This window comes from Ovis canadensis, chromosome X (assembly GCF_042477335.2).
Source record: "Ovis canadensis isolate MfBH-ARS-UI-01 breed Bighorn chromosome X, ARS-UI_OviCan_v2, whole genome shotgun sequence".
Taxonomy (NCBI): domain Eukaryota; kingdom Metazoa; phylum Chordata; class Mammalia; order Artiodactyla; family Bovidae; genus Ovis; species Ovis canadensis.
Window position 1 is genome coordinate 16229918 of NC_091727.1, and position 20598 is coordinate 16250515.

Below are 20598 nucleotides of genomic sequence, written 5' to 3' on the forward strand. Positions count from 1 at the left end.
CTTTTGATTGGAATCAGAAGATGAGGGTTTATGTGACTAGTTATGTGACTTTGGGCAAGCTACTTACTACTCTGAACCATGATTTTCCTCGTTTCGTTTGAAACAGAGTAATAGCATCCTATAGGGCTGTTGTGAGGATAAGCGAGAACATGAGTGTAAGGGAATAGGAATGAAAAATCACTCCCCTAGAACTTGAGTGTGCCATTGGTGTCCGAAAATGAAATGGGATTGAGAATTCTTCATTTTCCTCTTATAGTTTCTCCTGCCACATTTCCCTGTTTTTAGAAGTGGATTTTTTTTCTTAATTTCATCTAGTTTTGGAAGTTGGAGTCCGATGCCTAGCATGGTGTCTAGTTTTTGGTTTTTAATTCAAAGGTGAGTCATTTTTGTTCTACTGAGTCACCAGGTTCTACCCTGTCTTTTTTTGGTTGTTATTCCTTAAAAAAACCTGTCTGTACCAGCTTTCTCTCCTTCATACTCCATGTTCTCCTCATTCCATTCAAATTGGGCTTTCATTCCCCTAGTGTCAAAGAAACAACCCACTTCTCTTCTTTGTTGTTGACTTTTAGCAGCTTGTGTCAAGATTGTCCATGCTTTCATTCTTTCTTAGCCTTTTTTAAAAAAAGTGAGCTAAAATTTACATGTGATAAAATGCACACATTTAAAATCTTCAATTTGAGTTTTAACAAATGGATATACCCATGTATCTACCACTTTTATCATGGATAAAGTATTTTCTTACCATATGATCCAGCAGTTCTACTGCTGAGTATATATCTGAAAAAAATAAAGGCACAAATTTGAAAAACTACATGCACCCCAGTGTTCTGAGCAGTATTATTTACAATAGCCAAGATACAAGAGCAACCTAAGTGTCTATCAACAGATGAATGAAGAAAGAAGATACACGTACATACATATACACAATGGAATATTGAGTCATAAAAAAGAATGAAATTTTACCATTTGTAACAACATGGATGGATCTAAAGGGTATTATCCTTAGTGAAATAAGGCAGAGAAAGAACAATGCTATCACTTATGTGTAGAATACAAAAAATAAAATAGGTGAATAAATTTAATAAAACAGAAACCTACTCACAGATATGGAAAACAAACCTAGTAGTTGAAAGTGGAGGGAGTAGGGGATTAATATGTACAAACTACTTGGACTTCCCTGGTGGCACAGTAAATAAAAATCCACTGCCAATGCAGGGAATATGAGTTTGATCCTTGGTCCAGAAAGATTCCATATGCCATGGAGGAACTAAACCCAGGTACCACAACTACTGAGCCCAAGCTCTAGAGCCTGCACGCCACAACTACTGAGCCTGAGCACTGCAATGAAGAGAGTAGCTCATGCAGAAGCAATGAAGACCCAGTGCAGCCAAAAAAAAAAAAAAGGTTCATTTAAGAGGTACAAACTACTATGTATAAAATACATAAGCTGCAAGGGTATATTAGGCAGCACAAGGAGATACAGCAATTATTTTAAAATAACTTTAAATGGAATATAATCTATAAAAATACTGTAATCACTATGCTAAAAGTATATTGTAAATCAACTGTATACTTCAATAAAAAGTCTGCCTGACATTAAAACCAATATTTCTGCCACTTTAGAGATGCCCCTTTCCAGTCACTTTCTCTGTGCTCCCTGCCTCCCCCATGAAAACACAGTACTGATTTTTATCACCATAGATTAGTTTTGCTTCTTCTAGAAACTCATATAAATGGAATCATAGTGAATGACCGTACTCTTGGGTGTCTTTTCCTCAGCACAGTGGTTGAGATTCTTCATGTTACGTGTCTCAGCAGTTTGTTCCTGTTAATATATTACTCAGTGTTGTTCCGCTGTATGACTGTATCATGGAGTGATGATCCATTCTTCTGTTGATGAATATTTAGGTTATTTCCAGCATTTGGCTGTTATGAATAAGGATGCTGTGAACACTTGTGTATGAGTCTTTTTGTGACATATGTCATTTCTCTAGCACCTGGGAGTGGAATTGATGCACCTTAGGGTAGGTATAAGAAACTACTAAAGAGTTTCACCAACTGACTGCATACTCCCGTAGGCAATATATAAGAGTTAAGTGTTCTTGCCAGCAGTTGGTACTCTGGTTTCTTTCTTCAGTGTTTTTAATCTTAGATATTCTGTTACATGTGAAGTGACATTTTCTTGTGAGCACTCTTTTATTCTTGAAACGTTGTTTTCTAAGTTTCTGTTACCCCTTCCTGGTTTTTCTCCTACATTATGATCCCTAAACTTGAATTTATGCATTTTCAGAAATGAGTTTTGCTGCTAGGAAAATTTTCTAGGAATCCATTTTTCTAGGGTTGCTTTTCTGTCCAGGATTCTGCCATGATTTCTGGCTAATGGGGCATATGTCTGCGTTTTAAATCAGGCTCAGCATCTTTGGACAGTCTGTGATTCAGAGCCCCCCCTCTGCCTCTCTCCTGGGCGCCTGCTCACCTTTGCTGGATGTGGTCTAGCTGATGCTCACTGGGTGAGACTCAAGTGCCATGCATTGTTCCGAGTTCTTTGTGTGCACTGTTTTCTATTTACCACAACCCTCAGAGGCAGAAGTTGCTATCTGTATTTTTAAAAACCATGTTTAAATCACAATAATACTTCTCCTTCTGACTCAACCTGGTTCTGGTTTCCAGAGGCAACTACCTTTCTTCCTTTTAAATTTACTTTTAAAAGTACAGTTGATTTACAATGTTTCAGTGTTCAGCAAAGTGATATATATATATATGTGTATGTGTCCTTTTTGAGATTCTTTTCCATTATAGGTTATCATAAGATAATGAATATAGTTCCCTGTGCTATACAGTAGGTCCTTGTTTATCTATTTTGTATTTAGTAGTACATATATGTTATTGTTTCATTTCTTGTATAAAAACTGAGTTTAATTAGATCCCATTTTAAAAAATAAGCCCTTTAAAAAAAATTGTTTCTTGTCTTCATTGAGTCTTAATTGCAGCATGCATGTGGGACCTAGTTCCCTGACCAGGGATTTAACCTGGCCCCCCTGCACTGGGAGCACAGAGTCCTAGCCACTGGACCTCCAGGAAAGTCCCAGATCTTATTTTTAAATTTTTCTTTTTGTTTCCACTACTGTAGGAGATGGATCCAAAAAAATATTGCTGTGATTTATGTCAGAGTGTCCTGCCTATATTTTCTCCTGAAAGTTTTACAGTATCTGGTCTTAAATTTTGGCCTTGAATCCATTTTAAGTTTTTTTTTGTATATGGTATTAGAGAATACTGTAATTTCATTCTTTTACATGTACCTGTCTGCTTTCTCCAGGATCACTTATTGAATAGAGTATCTTTTCTTCATTGTATATTCTTGCCTCCTTTGTTGTAGATTAATTGACCATAAGTGCATGGGTTTATTTCTGGGTTTTCTATCCTGTTCCATTGATCTGTGTGTCTGTCTTTGTGCCAGTGCCATACTGTTTTGATGACTGTATCTTTGTAGTATAGTCTGAAGTGAGGAAGTTTGATTACACCAGCTCCATTCTAATTTTCTCATTATTGTTTTTGGCTGTTTGGGATCTTTTTTGTTTTCATATAAGTTTAATTTTTTTTTTGTTCTAGTTCTGTGAAAAATCCATTGATAATTTGATAGGGATTACATTCAGTTTCTAGATTGCCTTGGGTAGTATGGTCATTTTAACAGCATATACATGGTATATATTTCCATTTGTATCATCTTCAGTTTCTTTCATTAGTGTCTTATAGTTTTCTGAGTACAGGTCTTTTGCTTCCATAGGTAGGTTTATTCCTAGGTATTTTATTGTTTTCTGATGTGATGGTGAGTGGGGTTGTTTCCTTAATTTCTCTTTCTGATACTTCATTGTTAGTGTATAGACATGCAGCAGATTTCTGCCTATTAGTTTTGAATCTTGCTACTTTATCAAATTAACTGATGTGTTCTAATAGTTTTCTGGTGCCATCTTTAGAATTTTCTGTTTGTAGTATCACATCATCTGCAAACAGTGGCAGTTTTACTTCTTCCTTTCCAATTTGGATTCCTTTTGGATTCCTTTTATTTCTTTTTCTTATCTGATTGCTACGGCCAGGGCTTCCAAAAGTACATTGAATGAAAGTGGTGAGAGCGGACATCCTTGTCTTGTTCCTGATCTTAGAGGAAATGCTTTCAGCTTTTTACCATTAAGTTTAATGTTAGCTGTGCGTTTGTCATATATGGGCTATTCATTGCTATGCTGAGATATATTTCTTCTATGCAGAGGTAACTACTTTTGACTCTTTAAACCTGCTTCTTCTGGTGTCTAAAGTCTTATTTTTAAAATCAATGTCTGTTCTACTTTTTCTTACGCATCTTATTCTTATGTATCAGTTCTAGGTATCTTCTCACTTAAGAGCATGGGCTATGATGTCAGTCTCCTGGGCCTAAAGGTAGACTTGGTAGGCCTACATTTCTCATTTCTTTCCATTTCCAGCCTGTATTACTATGGGTATTTTGTTTTTCTGAGGCTCAATTTCCCTTATCTGTGAAATGAAATAAAGTCTGCCTTAGAATTTTGCTCTGTGGATGAAATGAGTAATATTATATAAATGTCTATTCCTAGCAGAATTCCTGGCACATTGTAGGTGCTAAGATGTTCCCTTGTATTTTCTTTTGTGTTTCTAGAATATGGTACTCATTATGTTTTTGAAGCTCAAGTGTTCTTAAAAGTCACCTTCTAGATATCATTCATTGGATGACTGCAGATGGAGAGTCTTTATTTGGCAGTTAGTTGCGATCTCTGTTCTAGTTTGACTCTGAATCTCAGAATGATGAAATCTTTTAAGGTTCATTTTATAATCTTCCCCTTGGAGAAAGGTGGTACTTCTCGTTCCTTGTTCAACCTCTTATAAGGGGATCTAAGAATTATTTGTTCTATATTGAGTTGCATGTTTCAGGTTTTATTTTGGAGGGAAAGAGTAGAGACAATGAGTAGTATACCTATCTTTTGCCTCCTGAGTTCAGTTTCAGTTGAGGAATGAGACAGGAGTCAGAGCAATAGTGGCCTGAATATCAGCTCTGGTACCAACTGATAGGAGCATGTGTCTAAGATTTGTGACCAGAAGGCTTTAGACACTCATTTTTCCAGTCGTAGGCAGGTGTGACCAACCCATGCTTCCCGCAGGAGTATGAAGAGAAAATCTGCCGTTGAGGCCAGGCCTCTCGAAAAATGACCCACCATGTGACTCAGTGTTCATTTAAGCCTTATTGATAAGATATGTCTGTCTCTTTAAAGGGAAAGAAGGCCATTGTTGGTGAGGGATTGGAGCCATGGGCCAGTCAGCCGCCCCCTACATGTGTCCTTCCTGAGCAGTAGAAGTTCCCTCCCTCTAAGGGGAGGCAGGGGATCAGCTTATGACCGTTGGTATCCCAGCCATGGTACAGTTTGCTGTGGTTCAGATCTTTCAGTAGGAGTTAAATTTGATGATCCTTCAAAATGGAATGATCTTAAAAATCCTTCTTTGAGGACAACACCTGCCTACCACCTGAGACTTATTTTTTAAGATTTGGACTATGAGTTCTCTATGTATGTTTCTTTTGCAGGTTTTATGTTTTTCATCTATTCTTAGCAGCATCAGAAAATCCACTTCATGTTTTTCCAGGCAGTGATTTTGATGTTTTAATGTAATTTAATGTTATAATATTGTGTTAATAATAATTGTATAATAATGTATTCCATTTCCTTGGAGGAAATACAAAGAGTAGATGTGAGCCCAAGAGTCATTTGTTGTTCTTGATGTGCTGTTGTTATACCTTCTTTATTTTAAAAAGTTCGAACTCTGCTAAAGGTGATGCCACAACAGGCTGCTCTTCTGTCTCTACCTAATTTGATGTATAAGGAAGCTATAGAAAGAAAACCTTTTACTTATTTATATACTTCCAAAAACCTGAACTGTTAACCTGCAGAGATCAGAAATGGTTTCATCTTGAGTGATAATTTCCCCTTTCTGTTGGAGCTGAATACTGCCTGGTTCCGTTTAACCGTTTTTGTATAATATTGGAAAAGTTGTTATTAAGTGTTCTGGAAATAAAAGGAATGAAAAATATGCATTCATTTTTGTGACTTAAAAACTTTTCTTAAAGGTAGCAAAATTATTTTTAGTTTGGTTATTGAATGATAAAGTAATAAATGTAAAATGAATTTATTCCTTTTTGTATTTTTCTCTATTTGGTTTTATATTCTTTCCATAAGGAAAAGAAGATAGTGACATTTATTTTTCAAAAATAAGCAAAATGATAATGTTGATTATTAATGTTCAAAATTCATGCTCACTTTCTTGCTCCTTGGGAGTGTGTATGATGAGTGGAAGCATTCTAAATAGTGGGGTATATATAGAATTTACCTTATATTTAGAAGTTGAACTCTTAAAACATGGCACTTTTCTAACTATGCTCATTATTTTCTATCCCAGTTTAGGTTTACACCATTCCACCTTTCCAATTTATTGCTAATCTTAACTTGATGTAAATATCTCCCTGCTTTATTATGACTTGGTTGACTATCTTTAGATGGTTCAGTTAAATTGTACCCAGGGGCACCAAGGTTTGTTGTCTTAAGTGGAAGAAAGTGAAAGTGAAAGTCACTCAGTTGTATCTGACTCTTTGCGACCCCTTGAACTTAGTCCATGGAATTCTCCAGGCCAGAATACTGGAATGGGTAGCCTTTCCCTTCTCCAGGTAATTTTCCCAACCCAGGGATCGAACCCAGGTCTCCCACATTGCTGGCGGATTCTTTACCAGCTGAGCCACAAGGGAAGCCCAGGAATACTGGAGTGGGTAGCCTATCCCTTCTCCTGCAGATCTTCCTGACCCAGGAATTGAACCAGGGTCTCCTGCATCGCAGGCAGATTCTTTACTTACTGAGTTATGAGGGAAGCCCTTGTTTGTCTTAGGTGACCCTTTGTATATAAACTAATTACTAATTCTTCCCCGAAGAACAGACACTATAGCAGTTTGAATGTGAATTCATAAATTGTGGGTGGAATCTTTGTGAACCATGCTGACTTTCCCTCCTGCCGTTTCAGCTCCTTATGAAGCTAGACAGCCCCTTGTCCCGCCTGAGGGACCCTCATCAGGAGGCCCAGGAGCCAAACCCCCTCGGCATCAGGCTTCCCTTATCCGGGTAAGTGATGCCTCTGTTGGCTTATGCCAGTGGGAGACTTCAGGGGTGTGACTTTTTGAATCCCCTCCTCTTTTAAGGAGGATATAAAGTTATCCCCTAATGCAGATATTGTATTTCTTGTTCTGTTGCTTGTATATTTTCTAAATCTTTTTACTCTGTCTGTTTCTTCCCTTTTCTGTGTCTCTAGACTACTCTGGCCTGGTTTTTGATTTTTGGTCTAAAATGCCCTTCCACCTTCATCTGCTTAATCATTAGGCATCTCCTTCAGGAGGCCTTTACTTTGTCTAAAACAGACTTTTTTTAAATCTCTGCCTTATTCTTTACTATTACATATTCAGTGCATACTTTGCTATTGTCCATTTGTTTTGTGCCTCCTTAAATTACCAGCTTTGGAAGGCAGAGGTGATTCTCCTGTATTTTCTGTCAGTGCCTAGTCCACTGCTGTTTGGAGAACAGTTACTTGGCAGCAACTACAGTTTCCTATTTGTAGTTGATACAAAAGAAATATGGTTGAAGCACAAGTGATATCTCAGTTTCTCCTTGTTACACCACAACTTAGAAAATTTTACTTTCCTTTTCTCCATTGTTTCCTTTGGATAAAGAGCTGTTTTTTCACCCCATGTCTGCAACTGTTATGTTGTGTAGTACCTCTGAGTCCTATGCTGGTGGAGTCATATTCCCAAAAAAGGGTGAGTGCATCACTGTGAGAGAAACCATGGGAAAACTGAGTTGGCTGTTTGACTCTAAAGACAGGAAGAAGTAGGGTGGTTTGTATAACATTTCAATTGTCCAACTGAGGAAGAAACATCATTTATGCATAGGGAGACCTCCTCACAATAGAGGGTGATCTTAGATAGTCCCATAATGAAGTGGGCTGGTATTCTAGAAGAGAATAAACAAGGCTAAGGGAGGTTGAGGTGTCCACTTTATAGCCTCTGGAGATCGGTAGCCATGATATGGTAGGCATGATACAGAATTTCTGAGGTAGAACTCTTGTGTACAAAGAATTTTCTTAAAGATGGTAGATAATTCAGCTTTATGCTGTGTATTTGTGTGTAACGCTTCCTCCAACTATCATATCCGACTACAGATGAGGTAACTGACTGAGAGAGGTCAGGTCATGGGTCTAAAGTTTCATTTATAACTAGTAAGTGGCAGAGCCAGAATTTGACCAGACTTGCCCAGTATCAAAACCTGTTCTTTGAAATACTTTACTGTATTCGTTAGAGTACCAGGTTACAAGGAGACTAGGTTCTAGAGTTGCTGTATAAATAAACATTGGGTATAGTAAAAAATATTCCTGAAAAATCCCTTATTGGTACCACACTGGGGAGCCAAGATGCCATTCTCTCCTAAGCCCAGTAGAGCTAGTTTTACCTCTAAGTTGGAACAGACAGTTTTTTCTTCAGCTGAGCACCCAGATGGAGTAGTTGGCTGCATTTGGAGGTCCTGTGGTACAGAAATAAGAGTTTTTAAACATGAGAATCACACCTACTGTGGAGTGATAGTTACATTAAGAAAGGTATCAGAGGGACTGGGATTCATCTAAAAAAATCTACAAGGTATGGCTGTCCTTGTTTCTACAGAGTCTAATGCTGATTCTAGTGCTGTGGAGACCACATCCTGAACTGTTAGAATGATGGTCAAACAAGCAGTAAATCCTGAGCTTCACTATGGTCAGATGGGGCTCACCAGGCCCTTTCTGTGTAGCCACCTGGCAGGCGATAGCCTTGGGCTCTCCTTTAGATTGGTGTCCCAAGCCTTCTCTTCTAATCTCTAGGCCCATTTTTCTGCTGGTAAACATGCTTCCTGAGCACTTTAAAAAACTTATTGTTGTTCAGTTTCTAAATCATGTCTGAATCTTTGCAACCTTATAAACTGCAGCATGCCAGACTTCCCTGTCCTTCAGTGTCTCCCAAAGTTTTCTCAGACTCATGTCCATTGAGTCAGTGATACTATCCATCCATCTTATCCTTTGTCGCCCCCTTCTCCTCCTGCCCTCAATCTTTCTGAGCATCAGAGTTGTTTCCAGTGAGTTGGCTCTATGCATCAGGTGGCCAAAGTATTTGAGCTTCAGCACCAGTCCTTCCAATGAATATTCAGGACTGATTTCCTTTAGGATTGACTGGTTTGATCTCCTTGCTCTCCAAGGGACTCTCAAGAGTCTTCTCCAGCACCACAGTTTGAAAGCATCAATTCTTCAGTGCTTAGCCTTCTTTATGGTCCAACTCTCGCATCCATACATGATTACTGGAAAAAACCATAGCTTTGACTATACGGACCTTTGTCAGCAAAGTGATATCTCTGCTTTTTAATACACTGTGTAGGTTTGTCATAGATTTCCTTCTAAGCATTTTTTAATTTCATGGCTGCAGTCACTGTCTGCAGTGACTTTGGAGCCCAGGAAAATAAAATCTGCCACTGTTTCCATTGTTTCCCCATCTATTTGCCATGAAGTGATGAGACTGGATGCCATGATCTTCATTTTTTGAATGTTGAGTTTTAAGCCAGCTTTTTCACTTTCCTCTTTCACCTTCATCTAGAGGCTCTTTAGTTCCTCTTTGCTCTCTGTCATTAGGGTGGTATCATCTGCATAGTTGAGGTTGTTGATATTTCTCCCAGCAATCTTGATTCCAGCTTGTGATTCATCCAGACTAGCATTTCCCACGATGTACTCTGCATATACATTAAATAAGCAGGGTGATAATGTACAGTCTTGATGGACTCCTTTAACAATTTGGAACCAGTCTGTTGTTCCATGTCCAGTTCTTGACCTGCATACAGATTTCTCAGGAGGCAGGTCAGGTGGTCTGGCATTCCCATCTCTTGAAGAATTTTCCACAGTTTGTTGTGATCCACACAGTCAAAGGCTTTAACATAGTCAGTGAAGCAGAAGTAAATGTTTTTCTGAAATTCTCTTGCTTTTTCTATCTCCATTGGATGTTGGCAATTTGATCTTCAATCAAAGATCAATCTGCCTATTCTAAATCCAGCTTTTACATCTGAAAGTCTTTGGTTCACATACTGTTAAAGCCTAGCTTGAAGGATTTTGAGCATTACCTTGCTAGCATGTGAGATGAGTGCAATTGTATGGTAGTTTTAACATTCTTTGCCATTGCCCTTCTTTGGGGTTGGAATGAAAACTGACGTTTTCCAGGCCTGTGGCCACTGCTCAGTTTTCCAAATTAGATGACATATTGAGTGCAGCACTTTCACAGCATCGTCTTTTAGGATTTGAAATAGCTCAGGTGGAATTCCATCACCTCCACTAATTTTGTTCATAGTGATGCTTCCTAAGGCCCACTTGACTTTGCATTCCCAGATGTCTGGCTCTAGATGAGTGATCACACCATCGTGGTTATCTGGATCATTAAGACCTTTTTTGTACAGTTCTTCTGTGTATTCTTGCCACCTATTATTAATCTCTTGTGCTTCTGTTAGGTCCTTGCCTTTTCTTTTCTTTATTGTGCCCATCTTTGCATGAAATATTCCCTTGATATGTGTGATTTTCTTGAAAAGATCTCTAGTCTTTCCCATTCTATTAAATATGTTCCTCTATTTCTTGAGTACTTTAAGCAACTAATATTTACTAAACACCTGTTAAGTGCCAGGTACCATGTTGAGAGTACAAAATGAGATATAACACTCCCATTCCCTGCCCTCCTAGAGCTTACAGACTACTGGAGGAGGTGGCTATTGATCAGACCATCACAAAGCAAATATATAATTATGATATGTGGTGAGCAGAAATTATACTGTGCTTTGAGGATGAAAAATGGAGGTGGGAAGTTAGGACCCAGCCTTAGCAGGCAGGGGTTGATCAAGGAAGTCTTCCAGTGGGAAATCAAATTTGAGTTGAAAGGGGAAGGGCTGATCCTTATTGTCCAGGTGAGGGAGTGGGGCTGGGGGAAAGCAGGCAAGAGGAGAGAGGGAGCTCCACAAACAGAGACATTTACTATGAGCTTTGCATTTTATTCACCTCTCTTGCTGTGCTTAGAACTATCTTATAAGGTAATTTCTATCATTATCCCATTTTTCAGATGACAGAACCTGAGGTATAAAGACTTCATTTAGCTTGCTTAAGGTCACAGCTAGGAAGCAGTTGGGCTAGAGTTCAAACACTGGACACCACTCTCTGGTCTTTGTCTGAGGAAGTGGATGGATGGTGATGTCATCTGTTAATCTGAGAAGCCCTGAATGAAAAACCAGTGTTGGGAGTATTGAGGCAAGATCATAAGATCAGTGTTGAGATTTGAGCTTTTGAGACAGCCAAAAGGCAGTGTCAAGGAGATGGTAGGATATATGTGGCCAGAGCCTGGGGACAGTCGGGACTGAATAGAAGTATTTGGCAGCCATTGGCCATTAAGAGGACTTATGGGATCATGCACAAAAGTCAGACAGGTTCTTGCCCAGGTCTAGCCATATGCTGCGTGACCTGAGGCAAGTTCCTTCTCTTTTCTGTAACGTGAATTAGTTGGAATGGATTTAATAGTCCATTGTAATTCTCTGCAACTGTCTGATTCCCTTAATGTTTGTTTGGTGTCAGTGGAGGTCCCTCCTCCTGTTTGGAGCATTGCCTTCAGTTTAAGAGGAGAACAAGGGCTTTTTTGGGACAGCAGTCTGTGGTTTTCATGGCTGATGTGTTTTTCTTCAGTTCTTAGGTTTCCTTCTTATGCCTGTCAACTTGATTTGGCTGGACTGCACATCACAGAAAACAGATGCCAACCAGAATTAGCCATGTAGATGAGAGGATGTGACGTGAAGGATTTTGGTGGTAGACGATTAATAGGGATTGGTCGTGGTGCTAGACTGTGCCGGAGTCACTCATTCCCCACGTTGCTGTGCCCATGACAGCCTCACTCTCTTGTAGCTTCCTCTGTGGCCTTGTATTTAAGTCCTTCATGTCTTCGTTGGAAGGGACATGGCCTCTGGGAACTGGGGGAGGCTTTCAGGGACTCTGGGTCGGCACTGTTGCAGCTTGTGGGCTTGGCGTTTCAGAGGTGCTTATGTGGATTCAGTGCCCAGATGTTTTTATTTTTTCATTCAGATGTTGGATATTTTTCCCCATGAAATTTCAGATACTGAGCACACAACCTATGTTGGTGAATAGTTGACAGTGTTTGTAAAGAAATGATAAATCTTATTTCCTCCTTCTCTGTTGTAGTGTGTTGATAGATCATTTTGTGGTATTTTAATTTTAATTTCCTTTGGCCATGTGGCATGCGGGATCCTGTTTCCCCAACCAGGGATCAAACCCACTCTCTCTGCATTGGAAGTACAGAATCTTCACTGCTGGATCACCAGGGAAGCCCCTTTGTGGTCTTCTTTTCATAAGTGATCTTAACCATCTAGATCGCATAGTCATTTATGATTTTGCTGGTGTAGGGTTTGGAATTGACCTTCCTGCTCCCACCATACACCACTGCTTCTGTCTTTGCCATGGTTGCCAGAAACTACCTTGTGTTAAGTCTGTGTCTTATTGATCCCTTGGCAGCATTTAACAATGACCACCTTCTTAAAATGCCCTCTTCAGCCTCACTCTTGCCTTCTTGGTTTTCTCCTTTGTCTCAGTTTATCTATGCTTTTTCCCCATTGATAGCATGAAGTATTAGAACTTTCTAATGTTTCTTGTACATGTCGGGTTCCCTTTTTTTTTCATTCTTAAAAAGCAGTTCATTGCTTGTTCACCCATTTATCTGTGAGCCTCACCTGGAGGAATGGGCATCCTGTATTTCTCGGTTTTCCATCCATGAAGTAGCCAAGGTAGTCCATTTGTTTTGTATCATTTTGGGAATGTTTTATGTATATATAAGCACATACAGCTATTCTTATATATGTAATATATGCAGTATACCTTAACCTGGCTTTAGGGAGACTGGTCTGAGAAATAAAATATCCTTCCAACTAGATCCCACTAAAAATATCTTTTACTCAATTTTTAAACCGTAAACATACGTGCTGTGATTTTTTTTTTTCCTTTCTGAAGGGATGAACTTAATAGTCTTCTAGGGGCAGATTCTCAAAACTTACTGTATATATGTAGGATCAGTTCTTAGAAATGGAATAACTGGGTGAGATGGCTATACATTGTTAGTTTTTGGTAGAGATTTTCAAATTAGAGACTGTGCACATTTATACACTTACTAACAATGTATGAGAGTGTGTCTTTTCTCATATCCATGCAAATGCAGTGTACTAAGAAACTTAGGAATCTTGGTCAGTATGATAAGTAAAAAATGAAATACTGGTGTAGTTTTTTTTAGCATTTCTCTTGTATGGTTGAGAGGAGGTCCTGGGTCCCCGATGCACTTGGAGGAGGTTAGGAACTCCACGTCTTTTTGGTTCTGGAGCACCCCAGGCCTGCTGGCACTGATTTGTTGTTTCTACCTTCTTGACAGCAAAGTTGAATTAGTTTATGGGTAGAGAGAGAAAGTGAAAGTGTTAGTCACTTAGTCGTTTCTAACTCTTTGCAATCCCATGGACTGTAGTCCACTCAGGCTCCTCTGTCCATGGGATTCTCCAGGCAAGAATACTGGAGTGGGTTGCCATTTCCTTCTCCAGGGGATCTTCCCACTCCAGGGATCAAACCCGGGTCTCCCTCATTGCAGGCAGATTCTTTATGGGTAGAGATTAGGGCTGGGAAAATCTGTTTTAGGGATGGTAAATATCAATACAATGTGTTGCTGAAACAGCCAAATTCTCTTCCTCTGACTAAATGGAAGGAGGAGGGGAAAGGAGGGAGGGAGAGAGGGAAAGGAGGGAGGGAGGGAGAGGGTATGTGTTTGTTTGCCTTTGTGTATAACTGGAAAAACTAGTTTGATAAATTTTATAGGAATGCATGTGATTTATTCTTAGTTTGACATCTTGTTTTACCACATTCATTCCCCATTTAATTTCAAACCCTAGCTGGAGTTTGATCATCTCCTAAGGGGTAGATGGTTGATGTGTGTGTTCTACTTCCCTGACTCTACCTAGAACCCACAGATACCCCAGTGGTCACTGTTATTACCACAAAGAGGTCCTGTATTTCACAGCATCCAGCCTCCTTTTCCTACTTATTTCCATCTACTTATAATTCGTTTTGAAATTTTCTATCCCTTATTTTTAAAACATTTTACTGAATGATACTGAAATTTACTTTTCTCAGCCTACATCTTTTGTAGCTGTCTTTTATGGTATTCCTCGGGTGCTCCCAATGTACCCACACTGCTTAATGATTCAAGTGATTGTAGTCACCTAATTTCTTCACTGAGACACTTCTACATGAAAGGCAAACATGTATTACAGGATGAGAATATTAAGGAGATACTGGATCACTGAAAGAAAGGTGGCTCCAGGACATAAGAAGAGGGTGCTTGGGATAGAGATTGAAGGATGTTTATGGGACATCCTTCCCATAAAGATGTTGATTCAGTAAATAGCATGACTAATTGGGTTGCCACCTTAAGGTATTTCAGAATCCATGCTTAGAGGCAGTGAGAAATATCAAAATGGTAGGCTGGTACATATGAGGATTCCAGCATCCATGTGGTTAGACAGGTTAGTTACATGAAAGCAAATAAGCACATTTTACTTGTGGGGTCAGTGTTGCTTTTCTACCCCATCTCTGTGAGCATTTCATTAAAGGTTTATGGTGTTCAGAAGTTTTGTGGTAGTAGCTGGGGCCCCCACTGATTGATAGTCAGGGTGCCTCTGAATTAGCCTCTTAGATGTAGCTGAAAACACCCAGTTGAACTCCTGGTGTCAGAGAGTACTTTGTAAAGCTGCAAAGGAGTGTGGTATTTGATTCCTAGGCCCCTTTGGTCTTAGTAGATAGTGTGGTGTGAACAAGAAAGGCTCCTTACAGCAGCACCATTTCACCCCTAAGTGCATCAGTATCCCCAGACTTCAGTGGGGCAGGTGGTGTCATGCCCCTTATCACCTATCCCAACAGGAGGTGCTACTGACCGAGTGCTTCTCTTCCCCCCCTTACTCTTCTGGACTCTTCACTAGTCTGCACCCTTTCAGCCCTCCAAGCAGTCTTGCTTGCAGGGTAAATTGCCTGTAACATTTTGTCCTTGACTCATCCATTGGGAAATAGTAAGTAACCTCTAAGGGTTAGCTACCATGCCAGCATGCCCTGAGGCTGACAGACATGGTCATTTTTTTCCTGATATGAAAACATACCAGATGCTATAAGCAAAAGTTATGTAAGAAATAAGATGGTGCTCTGTATAATTTAATAGTTCACTGGCCAGAATCTGCAACTAAACTAGATAATGGGGAGGGAGGTGTAAGTATAGGATATTCACATCCTCAGTTGAGTCAGATCCTCAACTGAGATCTTATATCTGCAGAATTAATAGCAATAATATAGGCATTGCTGTGCAGTTAATTCTTAAAAGGAAATGGTACATCGTTAAAGGATGGATGGATGGATGTTTAAGATAGGAAGAACCCCAGAGCCTGCTGAGTGAGAGTACATGTTCTGGACTCTGCTCATATTCTGACTCTACCATTTACTGGGTGTGTGGTCTTGGTATGTCACTTCCCTTCCCTAATCCTCAGTTTCCTGTTCTCCAAAATGAAGCTCATGGGGCCTACTTTGCAGGGTTGTTGTGAAGATGAAAACAGATCCAGTATATTAGGTGCTCACAATGTCTGACACTTGGCAAAATCATGAATATGTGTTAGGTAACATTCTTCGATGTCTGTGGTGATCATTAAAAAATCTTTTAGTTTATCTTAATAAGCAGCAACTGTGCGTTGCTCATTAAACTCAAGAGATTCCTATAGTTTGGCCTTCAGGCTTCTAAGCTGTTGAGATTAGATCCTTAAGTAAGTTTGGTAATATGTGATTAAAGGCATCTTTGTAGATTTATTTCCATGAAGAAACTGATAAAGTTAAATTGCTCTGTTAGGATTTAATTGTGATTAACTTCACTGTAGGCAAAACCAGAAATTATTTATTGCAACTTGCAGTGAATCTATAATTATTTCAAACTAAAAAGTTAAAAAAAAAAGTTTTTTACCCTCTCTGATTTCATAGGCAAGTCCAGCCTTTACACTGCTGAGTGACAATTGTTGGTAAGTGCATTTAAAGTTCAGCTCCAGTCATTATAGGAGAACTCAGGTTAACTGTTCTGTCTGTGAGTTAGAACTGACAGTTTTTCCGGTCATTTGCCAGACATCTTTTGAATGTTTACTGCTTGATAGGCACTTCTCTAGGCGCTGGGGATATAACTGTTATCAGAATAGAAACAATTTCCTGTCATCATGGGCCTTATGTTAGAATGAGAGTGAGGTGGGAAACAGGACAAGACTATATAGACAGAGTATGATACAGAATGGTTGGATGTGAAAGACAAAATCACTGAGCTCTGTCTACTCCTCTAGCTCCTTTCTTCATTTAACAATTTTTCTCAGTTTTACCATAGCCCTCTTTTTTTCTTTACTCTGTACTAACTCCCTTAGAGTCTCCTGCAAACTCATGAAAGATAGAGTCATATCTTTGAAGCATAGAAAGTCATATCTTTCAAGCACAGAAAGATGGCTGTAAAGATGCATCTGCATGCTGTTCCTATAGATAGTCTGCATGAGCAATCCAATTAGAAAGCTGTGGTTAGGTGGTCATATTACAAAAAGAGGATGGCTTCATGCTTCATCTTTGGTGCAGGAGTGGCTGTGCCATTGGTGCTAGGCAGCTCTGCCTTTCCTTTGGGCCTCGCTTCAAGAGTAGGTTGGTTAGAGTAATAGCTGCTATAACAAATGACCTGCGTGTTAATGACTTCCCACAATAGATTGTTTCTCACTCATCTCACAGGTTGGCAGACAGCTTTCCTCCACGTAGTGATTCAGGTGCCAGCACTCCTTGTGTCCTGTGGCCTTGCTATCCCCTTCTCAGTGGGCCAACGGGGGAAGCACAGAGGAGAACCAAGGGGTGCTAGCCCTGCTGGGCATTGGTGCAGGTCACTTGCACTCCCCCTGTATTGGCTTGAACTTAGTCACATGTCTGTGGCTAACTGCAAGAAAGGCTGGAAAATGTCATTCCTGGCTGGGCAACCACTCAGTGAGACCCATACATCAGGCAGGTAGGGCGTGAATGATCAAAGGACAGCCAGCATAATCCCACATAGAAGCACAGCTATCATTTGCTTCTCTGACTCTTCTTTTCTCTCTGCCCCATGATGGATCAGTTCCTATGATCTTTCTTTAGGCAGTTTAATGGTCATGTAGGCTATAGTCTAGTCTTACAGCCTGTGAGCCAGTCTTTCCCTTTAGGGTGGTTGAGTCCTCTCACACCTTTGTTCATGAAATCATGCTTTGATCTGTGGTTGTTCTATGGCATTCTTATTTCCAAAAGATTGTTAACAGGGGAGGTGTCCTCACATAGACACTGTGGGCTTGCTAGGAGTTTTTGCTCCCCCAGATGGTTTGTTGTTTGCTAAGCACCAAAAGGACTTTGTTCTACGATCATCATTGCACCCTCAGGTGAAATGGCTAGACTCTAAGGCAGCATTTATAGGAGGCCTCCAGGATAGAATTATATGCTAAACAGAAATGTTCTGTAGTTGAAAAAATATACACTCCCTTCTTAAGTTCTCTCCAACATGCCTTCTTGCAATTCATATTTTTTAACTATGTTTGATTTTAAGATACTTTAGGGGTAGATGTTGCCTTTTGGGATTTTATTAATAGTATTACTTTTTTTAATGAGTCTTTTGAAGTCTCTTTCATTATAAACAGCCTGTTTTCCCCAGAGATAACAACTTGCAGTGTGAGATATTTGGATTTCACTTGAAACAAAACCGAGGGTTTGAATGTTTTAAATATAAGCAAATCTAATTCTCCTGTGTCTAGAGAAACTGTATAATGAACCATATGTATGTGGCTTAAGCACACAGATGTGGAAGATTCTCTCTCTCTCTTTTTATATTTTCTTGAGAACACTGCCAGAGCTCAAAATTGGCACCAAGTACCAAAGATCTCCACCCAGTCAACCAAACCACTAGAGGTAGGGTGAAACTGGGGGTGCTTCTTGGGCGCACGTGGAGGTGGAGCTCCTCCTGGTTCTGGCTTCTCTTCAGAGGCCCAAGGCTCCCTGCTCCCCCATCTCCATTTCTCAGTGCCTCTAGTCTTTGCAAGTAGACATTTTCCCTTAGGTGACTGACTTTTCAGATCTTTGATTATTATGGTTGCCTTTTGGCAACCCATTCCAGTATTCTTGCCTGGAGAATCCCATGGATGGAGGAGCTTACTTTTGGGTTCATTGAGGTTGGCTCAGATGGTAAAGAATCTGCCTGCAATGCAGCAGAACCCAGGTTTGCCATCTCACCACCGGGACCAGATACAGGGAACCATCTCCTCCAAATGAACCCAAAGTGAAAGTGAAGTGTTAGTCGCTCAGTCATGTCTGACTCTTTGTAACCTCATGGACTGTAGCGCAGCAGGCTCCTCTGTCCATGGGATTCTTCAGGCAGGCATACTGGAGTGGATTGCCATTCCCTTTTCCAGGGGATCTTCCCGACCCAGGGATCGAACTCGGGTCTCCCACATTGCAGGCAGACTCTTTGCCGCCCGAGCCACCAGGGAATAGATCAGCTTTGTTTTGGAATATTTTGGCTTCAGATATGTGCCATGTGATCTGCCCCTTCCATATGCCTTTACCTGTCTCTGAAATTGCTCACTTAATGGATGAGGAACTTGAGACCTCTCCATAGAGATCAGACCATGAGACTGAAAGGGAGGTCTGTTGATAGATCTCAAGCTTTAAAAGATGAAATGGATTTACAGGCTTTCTTTCATTAAGCACAGCTTAGAGTAGTGTTTCTGCATCTCTTTCAATATAAGATATAACCCTGAAGTTATTAGAGCCTGTCAATAAGTGGCCCTTCACCTGGCTTTGTAGTGTCTGTGCTGTGCCTGCTAGGGATTGTATGTGGAATGAAGCCTTAGATGATACAACTCTTGCCCTCCAGATTGAAACCTGAAGGAAGATATTTAACAACTTTAAATGTTCAAAAACTGTATGATACTTGGGATTCACATTGTAAGATGCTCAAATCACTTGAGTTTGTCCAATCAGTTAAAAACATGCAGTGAGAAGCAAAGGGAAAGAGATTGGGGTCAGTGAATGTGTTTTGTGCAAGCTGGTAGAAGGGCCACACCATGTACAGGTTGCCCAGTGTTCACATGTCCTCCCTTGTTGTTGGAAGGCACTTTTGGTTTTAAGGAGTAGGTGCTCTTCCTGTCAGCTTAAGTTTTCTTGAGAAGGAGAAAGGGGTTGGGATTCTCATGGGAATCCAAAAAATCAGAGACAAGGAGTGGCCCAGTGGTCCCCAGTAATGGGAGCTCTTGGTTATTCATATTTATTCCTCTATTAACAGGCTTTGCCCTAGTTGAGTTGACTTTAGTGTCCATTTACCTTTTGGCTCCCAACAACCCCTGGACTCTTTCTAGTACTTCTGTACCTCACAGGTTCTGCTTGTGCTTGATTCTGGCTCTCTCATGACTTTAAGTCCCAGCTGGCCCCAGCTTGACACCGCAGCTCTGCTGTACATCTGCTCAGGGTCTGCTTTCTCTTCTGGTTTATCTTTCCAGTTTTATCTATATCCCCAAGAATGAGCATCTGGCCCAGCTTGTTCTCTCTAGAGAAGAGCTTTCTACACCAGAGCATCCTGTGCGCCCACCCACCCTTACTTGGATTGAGGTGGAGGAGATCAGGCATGAGTTGGGCCATGTGGTGCACATGTGGTACCAGACCCATCTTTGTAGCAGAGCTGGGGGGCTAGGGAGCAGGCAGCACCTCTGCAGTGCCTGTGGGCATGGCAGGTACATCAGAGAGCCCTTCAGGGCCATGGAGCTTGTGAATGGGTAGGATTTGTGCACACTGGGATCACAGAAAGAGTGTTTTGGGGAGAAGGCACAAATCTGACCCATGAGGAGAGACCATATGGGCTGTCAGAAGCCTGCTATGTGACCAAGGAGGAGGCTGGATTATAAGGGTCGTAAAAGCAAGGTAGAGGAGGTGAATTTGTTTTATTGAGTAACAGGTCATACTGTAAGCTTTTAAGCAGAGAAAATCAGTCACTTTCTCCTTTTTATTCCTGATTTCTACTGTCAGGTTAGACTTCCCTGGTAGCTGAGCTGGTAAAGAATCCACCTGCCATGCAGGAGACCCTGGTTCGATTCCTGGGTCAGGAAGATGCCCTGGAGAAGGGAGAGGCTACCCACTCCAGTATTCTTGGGCTTCCCTGGTGGCTCAAACAGTAAAGAATCCGCCTGCAATGTGGGAGACCTGGGTTCAGTCCCTGGGTTGGGAAGATCCTTGGAGGAGGGGCATGGAAATCTACTCCAGTATTCTCGCCTGGAGAGTCCCCATGGACAGAGGAGCCTGATGGGGTACAGTGCATGGGATCTCAAAGAGTCGGACATGACTGAGCAACTAAGAACAAGA

At 40.6% G+C, this 20598-nt stretch overlaps 1 protein-coding gene across 2 annotated transcripts in view; it reads left to right on the forward strand.

Moving 5' to 3' along the window:
- Nucleotides 1-20598, forward strand: part of REPS2 (RALBP1 associated Eps domain containing 2) — a 251389-nt gene that overhangs the window by 85009 nt on the left and 145782 nt on the right. For both annotated transcript variants that reach the window (XM_070291379.1, XM_070291380.1), the window contains exon 5: nucleotides 7066-7163. In XM_070291379.1, the coding sequence (XP_070147480.1) occupies nucleotides 7066-7163 (98 nt within the window). The remainder of the gene's footprint in view (nucleotides 1-7065; nucleotides 7164-20598) is intronic.